This window comes from Rattus norvegicus, chromosome 10 (assembly GCF_036323735.1).
Source record: "Rattus norvegicus strain BN/NHsdMcwi chromosome 10, GRCr8, whole genome shotgun sequence".
Lineage (NCBI taxonomy): Eukaryota > Metazoa > Chordata > Mammalia > Rodentia > Muridae > Rattus > Rattus norvegicus.
In genome coordinates, this window is record NC_086028.1 from 50,223,012 (window position 1) to 50,239,979 (window position 16,968).

The 16,968-nt window shown below is 42.9% G+C and overlaps 1 protein-coding gene and 1 long non-coding RNA gene across 7 annotated transcripts in view; one reads left to right on the forward strand and one right to left on the reverse strand.

Moving 5' to 3' along the window:
- Positions 1-16,968, reverse strand: part of Arhgap44 (Rho GTPase activating protein 44) — a 167,304-nt gene that overhangs the window by 68,288 nt on the left and 82,048 nt on the right. For all 6 annotated transcript variants that reach the window (XM_063269017.1, XM_063269021.1, XM_063269020.1 and 3 more), the window contains exons 2-3: positions 6,494-6,533; positions 5,764-5,868 (exon numbers count right to left, since the gene is read on the reverse strand). In XM_063269017.1, coding sequence (XP_063125087.1) covers positions 5,764-5,868; positions 6,494-6,533 — 145 coding nt within the window. The remainder of the gene's footprint in view (positions 1-5,763; positions 5,869-6,493; positions 6,534-16,968) is intronic.
- LOC134480809 (uncharacterized) overlaps positions 1-16,968 on the forward strand; it is a 39,340-nt gene that overhangs the window by 1,015 nt on the left and 21,357 nt on the right. The gene's annotated exons all lie outside the window — the stretch shown is intronic.

The following is a 16,968-nucleotide window of genomic DNA, read 5'->3' on the forward strand; positions in this document are numbered from 1 at the left end:
TGAGTCCACCCACCCCATTTTATAAATAAGACAGCGCATTCTCAACAGAGGAGAAGTGTTCACAAAGGATTGCAGTGCACACCAAAGGCCAGCAAGCTCATGCAAAGGCACTCCACCTCATTAGTGACTCAGGAAACCCAGTCAGTCATCCAAACAAGGAACCCTCCCTCACCCAAACCCACCTAGACAGCTCTAGTTAACTTTTATTTAAGTAGAAGATGAACGCTGGCTTAGCATATATAGAAAGGCATTCTCATATTTCTGGTTGTGAGCCTAGCCTTTAATAGCTGAGCCATCTCTCCTGCCCTAGAAGAGCATTCTCATTGGAAATTTAAAATAGTCCTTCAGTGTGGCAAAGTTCAGTAGAAGCTTAAACACTAAGAAAGCTGCTGTTATACTCCTGGAATGGCCACATGCCCCTAAGAGGTACAAACAAGTATCAGAATGAAGACATGATCAGCAGTGTGACTAGAAGCCTCTACGTAACAACTAGAATTTAACTCAAGTATCCATGGGCTAAGAGAATTTTGCCTGACCCTGTGAAAAGCCATCCCTTGGCCTTCATCAGACACCATGATGGTGCCTGGATTCTTGTGGGCCCTTCTACTAAAAGTATAACCATATGTCATCTCACTCTTGCATGTGCCTGTTCATTTTCACTCTCTATTTTCCTCACAAACATCAGTATATGCTTTGATTGAGTGTAAAAGGTTCCCCCACAGGTTCGCGTGCACAAAGGGTTCGTCCCATCTGGTGGTGCTGTTCTGGAATACTGTGGAACCTGCCCAGGTCACGGAATGGTGGACAATACAGTGGGCACAGTCCAGCAGGGGTACACATTTGATAGTCACAGGTCAGGCCCAGTTCCAGCCCGAACTCTGCTTTCTGATCCTCTGACTCGTGAGCAAGTCACAGCACAAGCTGTGCTAACCACACCTCCCCACGATGCTAACCACACCTCCCCACGATGGACCAATTCCCCCTGAAACCATGAGCCACAATAGTCCTCCCCTCTTAGGTAGCTTCTGTAAGCAACATGTCACTCCTCTCTCTGGGTCTTGCCCGCCTATCTAGGTGGAGGTATCTTTCATATCATTTCTTATTATTATATCTAGAGCTGGACCCCCTCTTCGTTTTTAAAATGAAGAGAGATGGAGAGACATGGAGGTGAATCTGAGGGCTTGGATTCCACGGTCAGGAGGAAAGGGGATGGGGTAACAAAAAGAAGAGTGATGTTTTTATTCATGTAGATGAGTTAGGAATCAAGAAATCAGAAGGAAGACATTGGGAACAAGGAAAGACGTAAACCAGGTGGCACCTTTGCATCAAGAGAGACGGGGTAACCGATCGTCAAAGGCAGCAGATGGGATGGATGCTAAAAGGCCTTATCGCCAACAGGCTACAAGTCACTTCTACTTCTGAAAAAATTCCCTGAGGCCAGGGTAAGGGCTCCACATCACCCTGTTCTGTAGCCGCCTCATAGCTACCAACTGTCCATCACCCAAGCCTTATCTGCTTTCTCCCACCCTCTGCCAAACTCCACTTCATATGAAAGGACACTCGGGTGCTAAACACATTTCCCTCGCCAAAGGATCCATGTTGATCCTGATCCTCGTTGAATGAATGAATTCTGCAGCATGCTTCAAGCGAGCCCATGGTTTTTGGGGTTGAAGACAAGCTCTTAAAATTAACTTGTCCCCAGCGCTAGAGTTCATATTAAAAACTAAAGAATAAGACATGAAAAGACAGAGTGTCCCCGGGTTTAGATGCACCAGTCTGTCATATCTGAAATGACTGTTCCTTCTAAAATTATCCCGGGCTTAAGAGGCATGGGTTGTAAGATGACTCAGGCACAAAATCTCCCATACTCTGTTCCCCACACATATCTGTATTTGTGTTCTCACGTGCGTGCAACTCTGAAGACTACTTCCCGATGTCGATTCTCCTCTAATTCTCTGTCCTACAAATCAGCGTGTGTGACTTAGTCCCCTCAAGGCCGAGGCTTCTTGCTCAGACCATACTGGTTTTCCAAGAGCCTTACTAACAGCCACAGGTTGAAGCTCCTTCACAAACCAAGCACAGCACAGTCATTTACAAGTACTGCCTCATTACACTCACAAATGTCACCACTGGGTAAGAAATCACTGCTATTGCCACTTTCCAAGTGAACCAGCTTAAGGCTTATGAAGTCATTCACTCCCTCAAGATTCTGCAGGCAACATGAAGAAGCAGCTTCACTTCACTGGAGACCCAGGCTGGACCTCAGAGCTCTCCCACTAAATTGCCTGTTATTTTAAATTGTTGGGCTAGTGTGTCAGGCAGATCCCATGCAGCAAATACTCATGGACTGTCTGTTCCTGACACTGGTCTATTTTTATCGCCGCCTACCAGGTGGCGGGCCCTGTTTTAGGCACCGAGAACGAGAACGCAGCTGGTGAGGAGCAGACCCCTGCTCCCATGGTGCTTGGTTACCAGTGACAGAGACCAGTGATCACGGTGCTTCAGGCACTGTGAAGAAAACAAGGTGGGGTGATGGGCTGATGGGGAGGAAGGAGATCGTGCTCTAGGTGCATCTTTTGATGACAAGATGGGGTTGGAAGAAAGTGATGAATGAAAGTCGCTAGGCTGAAATGCTCTGAAAGAACTGCACGCGGGGGTCAGAGCGGATCCAAAGGCTGACGGAATGCAGCGCTCTGAAACATTAGTGCAGCCGGAGAGGGATAATAGAAAGACAGGAGCAAAAGCTGAGCTCAAAAATACAGGTGGGAGGCTCAGTGAGGAGTCCAGACCCCTCTGCTCCACAATGGTTGGAGGTCCTTTAGTGGGACTCAAGCAGAGACAGTGGCCTCATCTGGTACCTGTGTTACATCCCCACCTTGGAGGTAGTAGACAATGAAATACGAAGAGGGAGAACACCGATGGGAACCACCATCGCATGATAACCGTAGGGGACACGGGGGTGTGCAACAAAGCAAAATGGAAATTCTCAGAAAAAGAGGTAACAGGGCTTCTAGCCAGCTTGGCTGAGGGTTCTGGAAAGGGAAGAATAACACATAATATATGGAAAGGAGGTTGAAGCCACTGGGTAGACCTTTGCTAGATCTTCCTAAGAGAGCTTCCAGTGTTATGGGTCCTGGCTTCCTGACTCAAAGGCCATTAGGCTTCTCAGCTCCTCTTTCCCTCTGGGTGATCTCAGCTCCACAGAGTCAGTGGCCACTCAGGTCCCTCTTCTCTGGTACATTCAGAGCAGCACTGGAATATTCTGCCAGCAGTATCTGTCTGGTATGCTGGACTTCCGGCTCCCTGTTCCTTGTGGCCTTAACTAGGTCATGCCCATATGTGTCTAAGTAGCCCTTCCTTCTACCATGCCCACATCAGTGAGCAAATGGGATGCCATGACACCTGTAGGGCTGAGGTCTAGGTCCTAGCCTTGACTGTTCTAGTTCTAGCAGGTGTAACTAATCCCTTGCAATTCCTGCCTAGGACATCTCCCTCCTCTTTCTCTGAAGTTCACTTGCTCTCCACAGAGTTTTGTTTCTATAGAATATCTGGCTCCTCCCTGACCCTGCATCCTTTGGGTCTGACCATCTTGTGCAGGTCTATCACAAGCCCACTTCCTATCATGGGATTCCTAGTGATCTGTTCAGTAGTACTAGGACACAATCCATGTAATTATGTCCATTGTAGAACCTGATCATCTCTAACCTGGGCCTTCCAAGATGGAGGTCCAGCCGAACATGCTTCTTGACACATATACTACCCTATGTGACAGACATGGAATGCTCTAGTATTTGTTAAACAAAGGAGACAAACCATTCATTTTTTTGTACATGAGCTTCTCATATGTAGAGCTCAGACCCCTATCAACTAACCAGCTACTGGCCTATGAGACAGGATTCATATGGAAATGGAAATGAGACACTCATCCTTGCCTCTCTCCATCCTGCACTGGGAACCCAGCCCAGCCAAGCGACCATGAGTTGATAATACTCTTATCAACAAGGCCGTAGAGAATAATGCCCATCTGCATGGGCAAGCAGCTACAGGGTTAAGGACCAACTGTTAAAGGAGATGAGAAACAACATTTAAGGCCTGAATCCTAGACATAACATAGGATGCAGCCAGAACGTGCTTTCTACATGCAACACAACCAATTCCAAGGCCCTGCTCCGCCACCCACTTTCTTAAGCACTCTCTGCACCATAATTCAAGTATCCAGTCATGCCACTAGGAGGCGGTACCAATGAAGGAGTTACAACCCAGCATCTCACAGCCTGCAGAAATTACTCAACCTTACCAGGAGCCTTCCACCTGCCTCACTCCTTACTCCCTCAGAAATTATCATAAAGGATTTGTTTACACCTCACTCCCACTTCTTGACCACCCCTGATACTGCCCTATGTGTCCCCAGGAAGCCTGGCATAGCCTCTTTTCCTGGGGGTTGAGTTACAAGTCACTCTCCCCACACTCTTACCTTCGGACCTGTTGACTACCTCAAATGCTCTAGAAAGAAGTCAACATCTGCTAAATGGAAAAAAATTGCAGAACACGCAACCCAGCTAAAACTTCACACATTAGGTAATTCTGTCTTAGCCCAGGAAATTATGTTAGTGTCAGTTCACTGACAACTTCCGAGGCTGGCTTCAAGCCTCAGGCTGTAACAGTGGAAATTAGACTCTTCTGTTTGGTGTGCAGCTCAGCCAGACCTCAAACTTACTATCATCCCTTTTCTACCTCCAGAGTGTGGGAGTTACCAGTGTGTGTCACCATGCTTGGCTCTCAAGTCACTCCCAGATCATTCTAGATGCTGTTAAATTGACGATTAATACTAACTAATACTATCCTAAATTGCAAAACACCCATAATAAAACCAAGACAGCACAAGATCCTGAATCCAATTCCCAGGACCTTTTTTTTCTTCTTCAGATAAAAAGCAGGTGTTATGGTGTATACTTATGACCCCAGTGCTAGTGAGGCAGAGACGGGCAAACCCTGGGGCCTGATGGTCAGGAAGCCTAGCTTGCTTGGTAAGCTCCAGACTAGTGAAAGCCTTATCTCAGAGGAAGGGAGGGGGAGAGGGAGGGAGGGAGGGAGGGAGGGAGGGAGAGAGAGAGAGAGAGAGAGAGAGACTGAGAGAGAGACTGTGTGTGTGTGCATTTCTACAGAACAATACCTAAGGTACACTACTCCCGATGTGTAGCTTTCCCCAAGGGAAAGGCTAGAAAGGCTGTCTATACTAATCATTGCTGGGAATAAGAAAATTCACGACGCCCGGTGTTACTGAAGTCAGTTAAAAAGAAAGCATCAGAGTAGTCTTATCTAGCAGGCTTGCTCTGATACCCATCACAGTGAAAACAACTTCCAAGGGTCTTTCTAGGTCCCTGGGAACGTCAGAACTTACAGTGCAGAGTTTGCTGTGGACTGCCAATACTAAGGTAAAGATAACCTGTGAATAAAACTGAATCAAGAAAAGGAGTTCATGGAGGGTAACATCCCTCAGAAGTAGGATCTTAAAGCATGACCCTGACATCCTGCTGGCTGCCTGCCACAGGATGGGGCCTCACTTTGGCTGGGGATCATCGGAGGGAGGGTAATGCTTCAAGCAAGGGCAAAAAAGACCATCACAGAAGAACTAAGCACCAAGGCTTGCTTGGTCAATGCACAGACACATGAGTAGCCTCAGCAAGTAACTGCCGTGGGAGTGGGATCCTGGGTGCCGAGACACAGATTCTAAGCTGCTTAGGCTCTGCAGAGGGTACTTACTGAGCGCTTGTCAGCCTCTGCTCCTTGCTGACCCTGCAGACAAGCGGTGAGCTTCTTGTGTGTGCTGTGGGACACCTGTTTCACCAGCTCTAGGCGCTTCTCCACCTGCACAGACAGTGGGAGGCACAGTGAGATAGAGGTCAGAAGACAACGATGCTGGCCTGTTACCACAGAGGCAAGGATTTCTGGGAAGAAAATGCCCAGCTTTGGACAGCTGGAAGGAGGGCAACCACAGCCCCACCAGGGCACCCATGGTACTCTTTGAATCTTTCCTCTAAGAATCTTACCTGTGTTTGTTTCTTAGGGAGATTAGCTCCTGAATACCCTCAAAGGCTTAAATATACGTATTTGCATATGACCCACATACATCCCCTGGTGTAATTGAAATTGCCTCTGGGTTTCTCTTTGTGCTTCATACAATGTAAACCCTGTGGCAACAGCTATAACACTGCCTTATTTAGGGAATGGCAGGGAGAGAAGTCTGCACATGCTCAGTTCAGAAGCATTTCCCCCCAGTATTCTGAATATGCGGTTGGTTGAAACCGTAGATGAGTGCTTGCATCTCTGGGGGTAGGGAGGTGCAAAAATGGAAAGAACCACCAGAAACAGCAGAGTTTCACCCCCTAGTAGTTTGTACGGGAGCAGCAGAGGCATGCGAACTGCACAGAGAATGGTTCCATTACAGAGGAAAACACCAATGAGGGCTGGCAGGCAAGGTTAGACAACCCACCTGGAGAAGGTCTTCGCTCAGAACTTCAGTCTTTTCTGCCCTAGAGGGAAAGTGGAGAAAATGGTCAGCAAATATATGCATACATTTATACATACACACATACATACACACATATGTTAATATATACAGGTATATATACATATGCATGTTTATACATACACACATACATATGTTAATATATACAGGTATATATACATATGCATGTTTATACATACACACATACACATATAGATATGTTAATACATACAGGCACATGCACACACATATATATATATATATATATATATATACATTTATAATACACACATACCTATACACATGTTACTATATATAGGAATGTGTTCATATAAATTTATAATATACACACATATATACATATGTTAATATATACAGGCACATATACAAGCCCCACTCTGCTCTCACAGTAACTCCAGAGAAGCAGACTATGAGTAGTAGAAACTCTAAAGAAGTTAAAGGTAATTGGAGAATCTTCCAGAAACACAACTAACTACCATACTGGCAAAGCACAACGTGCAAAGTGCATTTAAGTGTCCTGCCACAAACTGGGACCTGTATCAAGGACAACAAAAGGACTTTATATTTTTCTGAAGAAGACTGCCGCACTCATGTGTTCAGGCTTGCCCCGTGAGAGCAAACACAGAGCCAGAGCCGAATCCCAGCAAAGGATGCAGAGACGCCTGCCTTGGCTTGGCCCTCAACCGTGAGGTCCCTAATTGCAGATGACATATTCAATACAGAAAATTGCAAGACAATGAAAAACTTCCCCCCTCAAAAAAAATCACCAAGTCAGGCACCCGTGGCACTTGTCTTTAATCCAAGCTCTCAGGAGGCAGAGGCAAATAGATCTCTGAGTGCAAGGTCAGTCTGATATACATAGAGTTCTAGACCAGCCAAGGCTACATAGTGGGGCCCAGTCCAAAAGAAAACAAAAACATAAAAAAGCAAAACAAACAAACAAACAAACAAAAAGCCCTCATCCAGACTGAATGAACTAAGACAAATATACAAACATAAACTGTCTCCACATCCTAGTAACAGACCCTGGCAAATATTCAACACGCTTTCAAATAATTAAGTTCTTAGATGTCAGTCTAAGAGATGATATAAAGAGCTTGCAAGCTAGGTGTGGTGGTTTGCAGGAGACTGTTCCCCTTAAGCTTGGATGCTTGCACATTTGGCCTCCCTTGGTGGCAACGTTTGGGTAGGTTTAGGAGGTGTGACCTATTGCAAGAAAAAGTGTGTCCCTGGAGGTGGGCTTTGAGAATGTAAGACGTGTGACATTTTGTTCTCTTGTTTCATGCTTTCAGAAGAAGCCTTAGCTTGCTTCTCCTGCTACTCTGTGTCCACTCCACCATCAAGGACTTAAACCCTCTAAAACCATAAGCACAAATAAAATTTTCTCTAAGTTGCTTTAGTCATGGTGTTTTCCCGCAATAACAGAAATGTACCTATGACACTAGGAAACTACAGAGTGTTTATAAAAGAACTTACAGAATATCTAAGTGAAATGGGGAGACATAGGATGTCTATGAACGAGGGAACCCAAGATAGTGAAGGTGCCCACTCTTCTCTGAGCTGACCATAGATGGAATGCGAGCCTAGAGCTACCACAGGTCTTACTATGGAGGTTAAATAAACCAATGCCAACATGGACAGAAACATGCAGAAGAGGGAGAGTACACAACACATCTCCAGAAAGAAATATTAAATTATGGCATTCACATGATCCAATTTTAAAATTAAATAATCAGGAGTTTGGCTTTGACAAAAGGATAGGATGTGCCAGCCAGAAATAGATCCAGACTCACCAAGGAATCTTGAGGAAGGAACAAAGATGACAAGAGGCAGAGAAGAAAGAATTTAGCAAAGTGTCATGGAACACACCATGCAAAGGTGTGAATCCTGGCCCTGTGCGTCTGTACGAATTAATCACAAATAGACCACAGGCTTCAAGAGACCATGAAAATGTGGAGTTTTTAAATACAGCAAGAAATATCTGTGACCTTCATTAGAGCCGCGGGTTCTAAGTGATAACATCAAAAGCAGTGTGCATAAAGGGAAGAGAACTGAGACATCAGACTCCTAGCAAAATGAAAAGGCTTTGCTCTATGAAAAGAACTGTTAAAAGATCAAAGAAACACCTAGGGAGAAAATGCTGCACATCACACGAGAAAAGAATGATATGGAAATTACATACAGAATTGTCAAAGTTAGTAATAAGAAAAAAGAACTATACTAAGTACAAAAAGCTGGGGCTACAGTTCGGTGGTAGAGCATTTGCCTGGCACACAGCCCTGGCTTCTGTGCCTAGTACTGAAAAGAGAAACAAATGATGGACAGAATATCACCAAGGAAAGTAAACAGGTAGCACATGTGCACACACACGAACACACACACACATACACGCACACACACATGAACACACACATCACACGCACACACGAACACACACACACGAACACACATCACACACACACACATGAACACACACACACACGAACACACACACACACACACACACACACACACACACATCAAGCTGTAAAGAATCTGGTGCTGGAAAGCTCATGAGTTGCTAAGGTCCGGCCATGACTCAGTCCAGCCCAGTGAAGAATCACTGGCAGTTTCTAATGAACTTGAACATACACTTGCTATATGACCTAGCAATGCTGCATGAGAGAAATGAGCTCCACATGCCTTACACATAAAAACACACGTACAAACGCTCAAAACCTGGGAACAATCTTTATGCCCTTCAGCAGGTGAACAGGTTCTCAGACATCTATATTGAAGAACACTGCCCGGGCCTAGGGTTGGACGTTGACACGCGCCATCACTCAGCTCAAGATCAGAGCATATGCTGGACGCACAAAAACCAATCACAAAGGGATATGTAGACAGTGACTCTATCCCTAATCATGCTGGAAAAAACTCAACAGCAAGACTAGAAAACAGAGCTTTGATGGCACCTGGGACAGGTTTACTTATGACAAGGCAGCATGGAAAAGTGTTTTGTTTGTTTGTTTGTTTGTTTTGTTTTTTGTTTTTTGAGACAGAGTCCCTTTGTACCGCTGGCTGACCTAAAATTTGCTACATAGACCAGGTTGACCTCGAACTCACCAAGATCCAGCAGTCTCTGCCTCAATGCCCAGCTATAAAGGAATTTTGATGACAGTGGCAGCAGCATAGAATGCTTATGTCTTAAGACTCACATACTGCGAAGGCAGCATACTTAAAGTGAGTCTTTAAAGTACAGCAGAAATCTCTTTAAACAAAACTGTGGTACCATACAGTGTCCCAGGAGTCCAGGAGAGAGAGAGTAACTGGGTAAGTGCTCTGAGCTCCTGGATTCTGCCTTCAGCAAGGCTGAAGTGATCATCCTAATTCTCTCAAGAGCATCCCTGGTAGGGAAGAAATGAGATAGGAATCTACTGAACTATCAGAGGCTAAAAAAAAAAACAGAACAAAACAAAAACCAAACAAACAAACCAAAAAACTCAACAGAGAAGCTTAACCACTGAAACAAAAGAAAACAACAGTAGTCAGTGAAGCAAAATAGAAAAAAAAAGCTGAAAAGTAGATATCATAGCATACATAACATCCAATATATCAGAAAACATACTTGCATAATACATCTCAGTTAAAAATCCAAAGATTAAAAAAAAAAATTTAGCTCAAGATGTACAGCCTAAACAGCTCAGTGCTAACTACAAAAGCTTTATCTAACAGGAGGAAGAAACACAGAGAGAGAGAGAGAGAGAGAGAGAGAGAGAGAGAGAGAGAGAGAGAGAGAGAGAGAGAGAAACACAAAGATCACAGATATTTCTGAAATACCAGGCTTTAGAGGAAAATGGCAAGCAAATCCCTTTTTCCTTTTGCTGTTTATCTGTAGAGCTACTCATGGAAGTTGAGGTCTCATCCACACTAGACAAGCACATGCTTTCTGAGCTGCATCTCAGCTCTTTTTAACTAATTATATTGATTTTTAGGAGACATGGTTGCAATATAATGATAAAAATAACTTATTCATTTCTAAGGATCACAAACTAAGTCAAGGCTGATGAAACTCTGGGGAGGTAGTAAACATGATGGGATAATAAAAGTCGTCACCATTCTTCCTAAAACTACAGGACAAGAGGATGTGGAGCTGGAGAGATGGCTCAGTGGTTAAGAGCACCGACTGCTCTTCCAGAGATCCTGAGTTCAATTCCCAGCAAGCACATGGTGGCTCACAACCATCTGTAATGGGATCTGATGCCCTCTTCTGGTGTGTCTGATGAAAAGGACAGGATACTCATATACATCCAATAAATAAAGTTTAAATAAAGAATGGATGTACCTGATAGGGATACGTAAACTCGAGATCCAGGGATAAAGAGTATAAAGTCTCCTCGTGAACACAAGAATGTGTTTCCAAACACCACAGATCAGATGAGCTTAGGAAGTAACTTCTCAACAAATGTGAAAGGGCAGACAATGTTCTTTACCTCAACGCCCCTTATGTTGCAAAAAACAAGGAGGTAAAATGGAAAAGAAAATACATTTGCTCGGGCTACGGCTCACTTGGTAGGGTGTTTGCCTAGCGCGCACAAAGCCCTGGTTCAGTCCTTGATAATGGACGTAGTGGTGCACATTTGTAATCCCAGCACTGAGGTAGTGGGAAGACGGAAGATTATAAATTGAAGATTTAAATTGCACATTTGGAAACACTTCTAGATAGCACATGGGTTTAAAACACTTTGCGTTTAAATCTTTTAGTATTTGTAATTAAGAAACACAGCAATCTTATCAGCAGAGTAAAGTATACATTCTCTGCTGCCTATAAGAGATGCAACAATACTTGAAAAATATAAACAGATTAAACAACAATAAAGAAGATAATAGAAAAAGTAAAGACAATAAATTAAATTGGAAAAACTCTTCGAAGAAGGACTAACAAAAAAGGATCTTTACAAGATTCACTTGGGAAACAAAAATGGGAGAAAGAACAGACAAGCAATGTAGAACAAATGCAAACAGGTGCTGCAGAGATTAAAACATCATTGGGGCTCTGGAATGACAAGACAAACTGGACGGACCAAAGGCTTAGAAAAAGCAAGCTAAAACTGACTCAGCAGTAACTAGAAAGCATGGATGGTCCTATCTATGTGGAAGGTATTCAGTAGCAACAAAGTATGTTTCCCAAAAGAAAACAGAAGGTCCAGAGGTCTTACAGGTATATTTTCAAACAAACAGGCAAACAAACAAGAAAAACCAAAAAACCAAATCAAAACAAAACAAAAAACTTCCTTCCAGATTTTCACAAACTACTTTAATACTAGTGGGAAAATAATCAAAACAAGTGTCAGTTGGTACTTGTATTCGTCACTGCTCTTATATCCTAACTGCATGACAAGGAAGAGGCAGCAGCTCATAGTGTCTGCTGTCAGGATACAATGCACTGACAGGAGGTGAAGCCTCCTGTAAAACCTGAAGGCCTGCCCCTAGTGAGCTATCTCCTTCAGCCACTCCTTCCTCTAAAAGGTTCCACAGCTTCTAAGATAGCAGCACTACACTAGAGAACAACTGTTCAAATATATGAGTTAATGGTGGATGTCACTTTTAAATTACAATCCCCAAACTGGGAAATGGTAGTACAAGAAAAAAAATTATTTTATCTCACAATGACACCATAGAAGAAACTAGCACGTTATGAACGAGTTAGATTAGCTGCTAGAATGTACATTGGTCTAACCTCAGAAATGTCTCAGCATAATTAATTGCACTGCTTAATTACATGTCAAAACCAAGACTATCTCCTAAATGAGAAGAAATATTTAGTACAAGGTAATGCATGTTTGTGAAAAATATAAAAAGGGAAATCCTTGCTATATAAAAAGTTCCTGGGCTTACCTTATTCCTTATGGAAATATGTTAAAAAGTATTCTAGCATAATTGAGATCAGATTCCTCGAGCCTACAGTACACAATGGAAACAGAAGATTTATATGTTTATTTATTTACCTTTTTCTGAGACACACCCCTCAATATAGCTGAAGATAGCCTTGAGTTCTGATGCTCCTGTTTTACCTTTACTAGGAATATGCCTGCTCTTAAAATAGACTTAAGGGAAAAAAATCTAAATAGACATATTTTGAAGTTAAGTTGATCTTAAAGTAAGTTCAAAACACCATAAAGAAATCATTATAGAATCTATCTGGAAAAAGTACGTTAGATATAAAATCAGTACAATGAAATTAATGTCATCAGGAAATGCTCAGAGACCCAATTTTAAAATTCATTTAATGCAGAAGAATATCAAACCTAAAAGATCGCTAAAAATGTTCATAGAAAAATATTAGAGATGAGGAGGAGATATCAAAAAAAGTTTAAATAGTATAAAAAGTATTCATAGGTTTGCCCTGTAAATGTGTCAGTTCATGCAAACATCTTAATGAGGGGGAAGAAGATAGTAGAAGACATGTGACTATTAGGGGTGGGAGGGCTTAAGGGGGAGGGTGTGGAGGAGATGGGAGAGAGAAGGAAGTAGGAGGGAACTGGGAATAGAAAAGGAAATTAAAGGGAATGAGGCAGGGAATGGGAGGGGCAACCAAAATTACAGAGCTGTAAAAAGGTACATAAAGAAAAAAAAACCACTGCTTAGTAAGCTAATTAAAACATATAAGCATGGGTGGATTGTGCTGCTCCCGAAGCCATGGTTTACTAAACAAAAATTCTATTACCAAATCCTGAAAGTTCTTGGTCAAGGTGGCTGTCATGGTTTGAATGAATGGCTCCATGGACTCATACGTTAAAAATACTTGGTTCCCTAACAGTGGAATTGTTTGGGGAGAATTAGAAAGTGTGGCATGGCTTTGTGGGCAATGGTATGCCACGTGAGGTCAGCGTTCAGGTTTCAAAAGGCCACATCAGGGCCAGTCTTGTTCTCTGTGCCTGCTGCCTGGAGATCAGGATGCAAAGCTCTTGGCTACTGCTCTAGCACTATGTCTGTCTGCGTCCTGCCATTATAATCTTATATTAACACCTGAAACTGTAAGCAAGCCCCAGTGAAATTATTTCTTTTATAAGAGTTGCTTTTGGTTAGGTGTTACTTCACGGCAATAGAACAGTGACTAAGACAAAGGCTCCAGAGGCCCCCTAAACAACATAGGCTATTGTGTTTCTCTTGGTTGACTGACTATGGTGGGTTGAATAGGAATGGCTCCCATACATCTTGTGTTTGAATGCTTGGCCTATAGGGAGTGGCACCAATAGGAAGTATGGCCTTGTTAGAGTAGGTGTGGCTTTGTTGTAGGACTTGTCACTGTAGGGGAGGGTCTTGAGGTCTCATATGCTCATCTGTGCCTGATGTGGTACACAGTCTCTTCCTGCTGCCTGCAGATCAAGATGTAGAACTCTCAGCTCCTCCAGCAACATAGCTGCCTGCATGCCACCGTGCCTCTTGCCATGATGACAACGGACTAAACCTCTGAAACTGTCAGCCAGCCTCAATTAAGTATCTTCCTTTATAAGAATTGCTGTGGTCATGGTGTCTCTCATCACAGCAATAGAGATCCTAAGACATTGGCATAAAGAGATGGCAAGACCTTATTAAAGACATCATACTCATTGGTTGCAGGACCCAGAAAAGTCAAACTGGAACTGACCTGGAAATTTTCTCCCTGCAAGCTAGCATTCATGGCCAAAATATACAACCCAGGCTACTGCCGGATAAAAGTCATCCATGATCTCATTCAGTACTGGACCTTGCATGCTATGGTAATGGCCTTCCAGGTATGATATACCCCTGATACAATTTATAGTGGCATGAATGTTAGTTGGAGGGGTGATGGCTAGTCCTGGTTGGCAACTTGACTGGATCTGGAATTAACTAACGCACAGGCTACTGGATACTCTTGTAAGGAACTTTCTTGATTATTTTATCTATATCCCCAACCACTTAGGCTGTCTTTGGGCCATAGCATGACCACATTCATGAACTCATGGCAACCTTGGTTACCTACAGAAGAATGAACACCAACATTCCCAAAGGACTAGAAGGCCCTCATAAAACCACCAAAACCTAGCTAAGACTATCCTCTGAGTTTTCCCATGGTGGCAGGTAATGGTTGCTGGTACAAAGTTCTTTTCTTTGAGGGTATAGCCATTAGTAAGTTGCCTACAATTCAGTAAATTACTCTACAGCCATGCCCCTGGACTCAATCTTAAGCAAACTCAGTGTGACAAAAGGGATAAATGACAGATTGGGATTGGGGGTGTTCCAGAGAAAGTAGGAGGACGAGGAAGGTGAATAGAGAATTAGTATAATTAAAATGCATCATGTACATGTAGGAAATTGTCAAAGAATATTTATTTTGAAAATAAACAAAATCAAGGGGACTGAGAGGAGGGCAATGGCTGGAACATAAATAAATAAAATAATAATAATAATAATAAAAACTATAAGAACAAAAAAAAGAAAATAAGCAAAACCTCTTAATGAGGGGCCCACGGAGATGGCTCTGTGGGTAACAACACTTACTGCATAAGCCTGAAGACCTGAGTTCGGATCAGCAAATGTAATTAAAACATTCCTCCATACCTTCAGCCTGTCTGAGATCCTTATGTGCCTGAGATGCTCACTGGAACCCCCTCCCATTCCCATTCCCATCCCCAGACTCCAGCAGTCATTCCACTCACACCTGTTGTCTAAAGAAAAATCCTGGGCACTCCCCCAGACTCCTGGGCATTGGCTGTGAGAATCTTGCAATGCTACAGAATCTCTGCTCCTCATATCAGAAATGTCACCTAGCCCTACTTCTGAAACCCATTCAAACGCCAACATTGAACTGTCCTAAGATTGAACACTAAATTCCCATAAACCTGGTCTACAACCTGAGAAGTAGTAATAACCATAAAACAAAAACACAAACAACATGAATGACCCAGACAATAGGTTTCTACCAAAAATGATTACTCCCTGAGAAAAACAACTTGGATGAAGTATGAGATGAACTTGGACGTATGAGACGATGATTTCAAAGTACCAGGAACTAATATGTTTGAGGGACTCAAGAAGGATATGAATAAATGCTGAGATTAAGACCATAAAAAACACAGTTGAATGAAATAATAATAACAACTCAACATATGAAAATAAAATTTAGCAAAATGATAGAATTTCTGAAGAAACCCTCAAGTGAAATAGTCCATGGGAAAACTCAGAGGATAGTCTCAGCAGAGGTTGGACCGAGTGGAAGTGAGGAGATCAGGTCTTAAAGGCAAGGTCAGAGAAAGTTCACTTCACTAAAGAAAATGTTAAATGCGGGGTTGGGGATTTAGCTCAGTGGTAGAGCGCTTGCCTAGGAAGTGCAAGGCCCTGGGTTCGGTCTCCAGCTCCGAAAAAAAGAACCAAAAAAAAAAAAAAAAGAAAAGAAAATGTTAAATGCAAATACAGACAGGCACACACACGCGCGCACACACACACACACGCACACACACACACACACACACCTGTATACAAACAACATACACAGGAACTCTGGGATAACATAAAAAGACCAAAACTATAGATAATATAGAAAATGAGGAAACTTTGGGTCATTATAACATAATCTAAGGAAAGAGATGTCTATTATGGTTCAAGAAGTATATAGCATACCAAATAGAACCAGAAAAGAAATTTCCCAAGTCATGTAACAATCAAAACTAAATGTGCAGAAGAAAGAAAAGATACTGGCAGCTGCAAGAGAAAAAGACCAACTCACATAAAAATGCAGGCCCATCGGAATAACAGCTGATCTTTTAACAAAGACTATGAGAGATTGGGTCATCTGGAATAAATAAACAGAGACGCTCTCAGCTGAAGTGACCGCATAACTCAAATGGACCTCACAGGCATCTATGGAACCCAAACACTGGAGTAGTGGCTGATGGGAATTTCTCCAAAGTGGACCACATATGAGGAAGCAAAGCAAGTTTCCTCAACAAATATCAGAAAGGTGAAATCCCATCCTGCATTCCACGAGATCACAGATGAGGCTGGATTTCAACAGCAACAGAAAACACAGAAAGTACACAAACTCACAGAGACTAAGTACTACTACTAAAAGATAACTGATTTAAGTATGATTTAAGTATGGTAAACCATCCTTGCATCTTGGGGGTAACCTGATGATGGTGGACAATTGTTACTGTGTTCTTGAATTTAGTCTGCAAACATTTCCTTTTGAGAATTTTTGCATCTATGTGCATCAGAGGTATTGATGAATCAGACTGTTTGGACATTGACCACTGGACCATAGATTCTGCCCAGGAAGGGACCTGTTCTGATTGATGGATGTCAGATGTACTATCACCTAAAATCAGCAAGGCGGGAGGGGAGGAGTTATTTAGTAAATACCGTTTGACTCACTGCTGCCTTGACACCATCAGGCACTCAGTCAGTCAGACTGTCCTCCCGGCATGGCCCGAGGA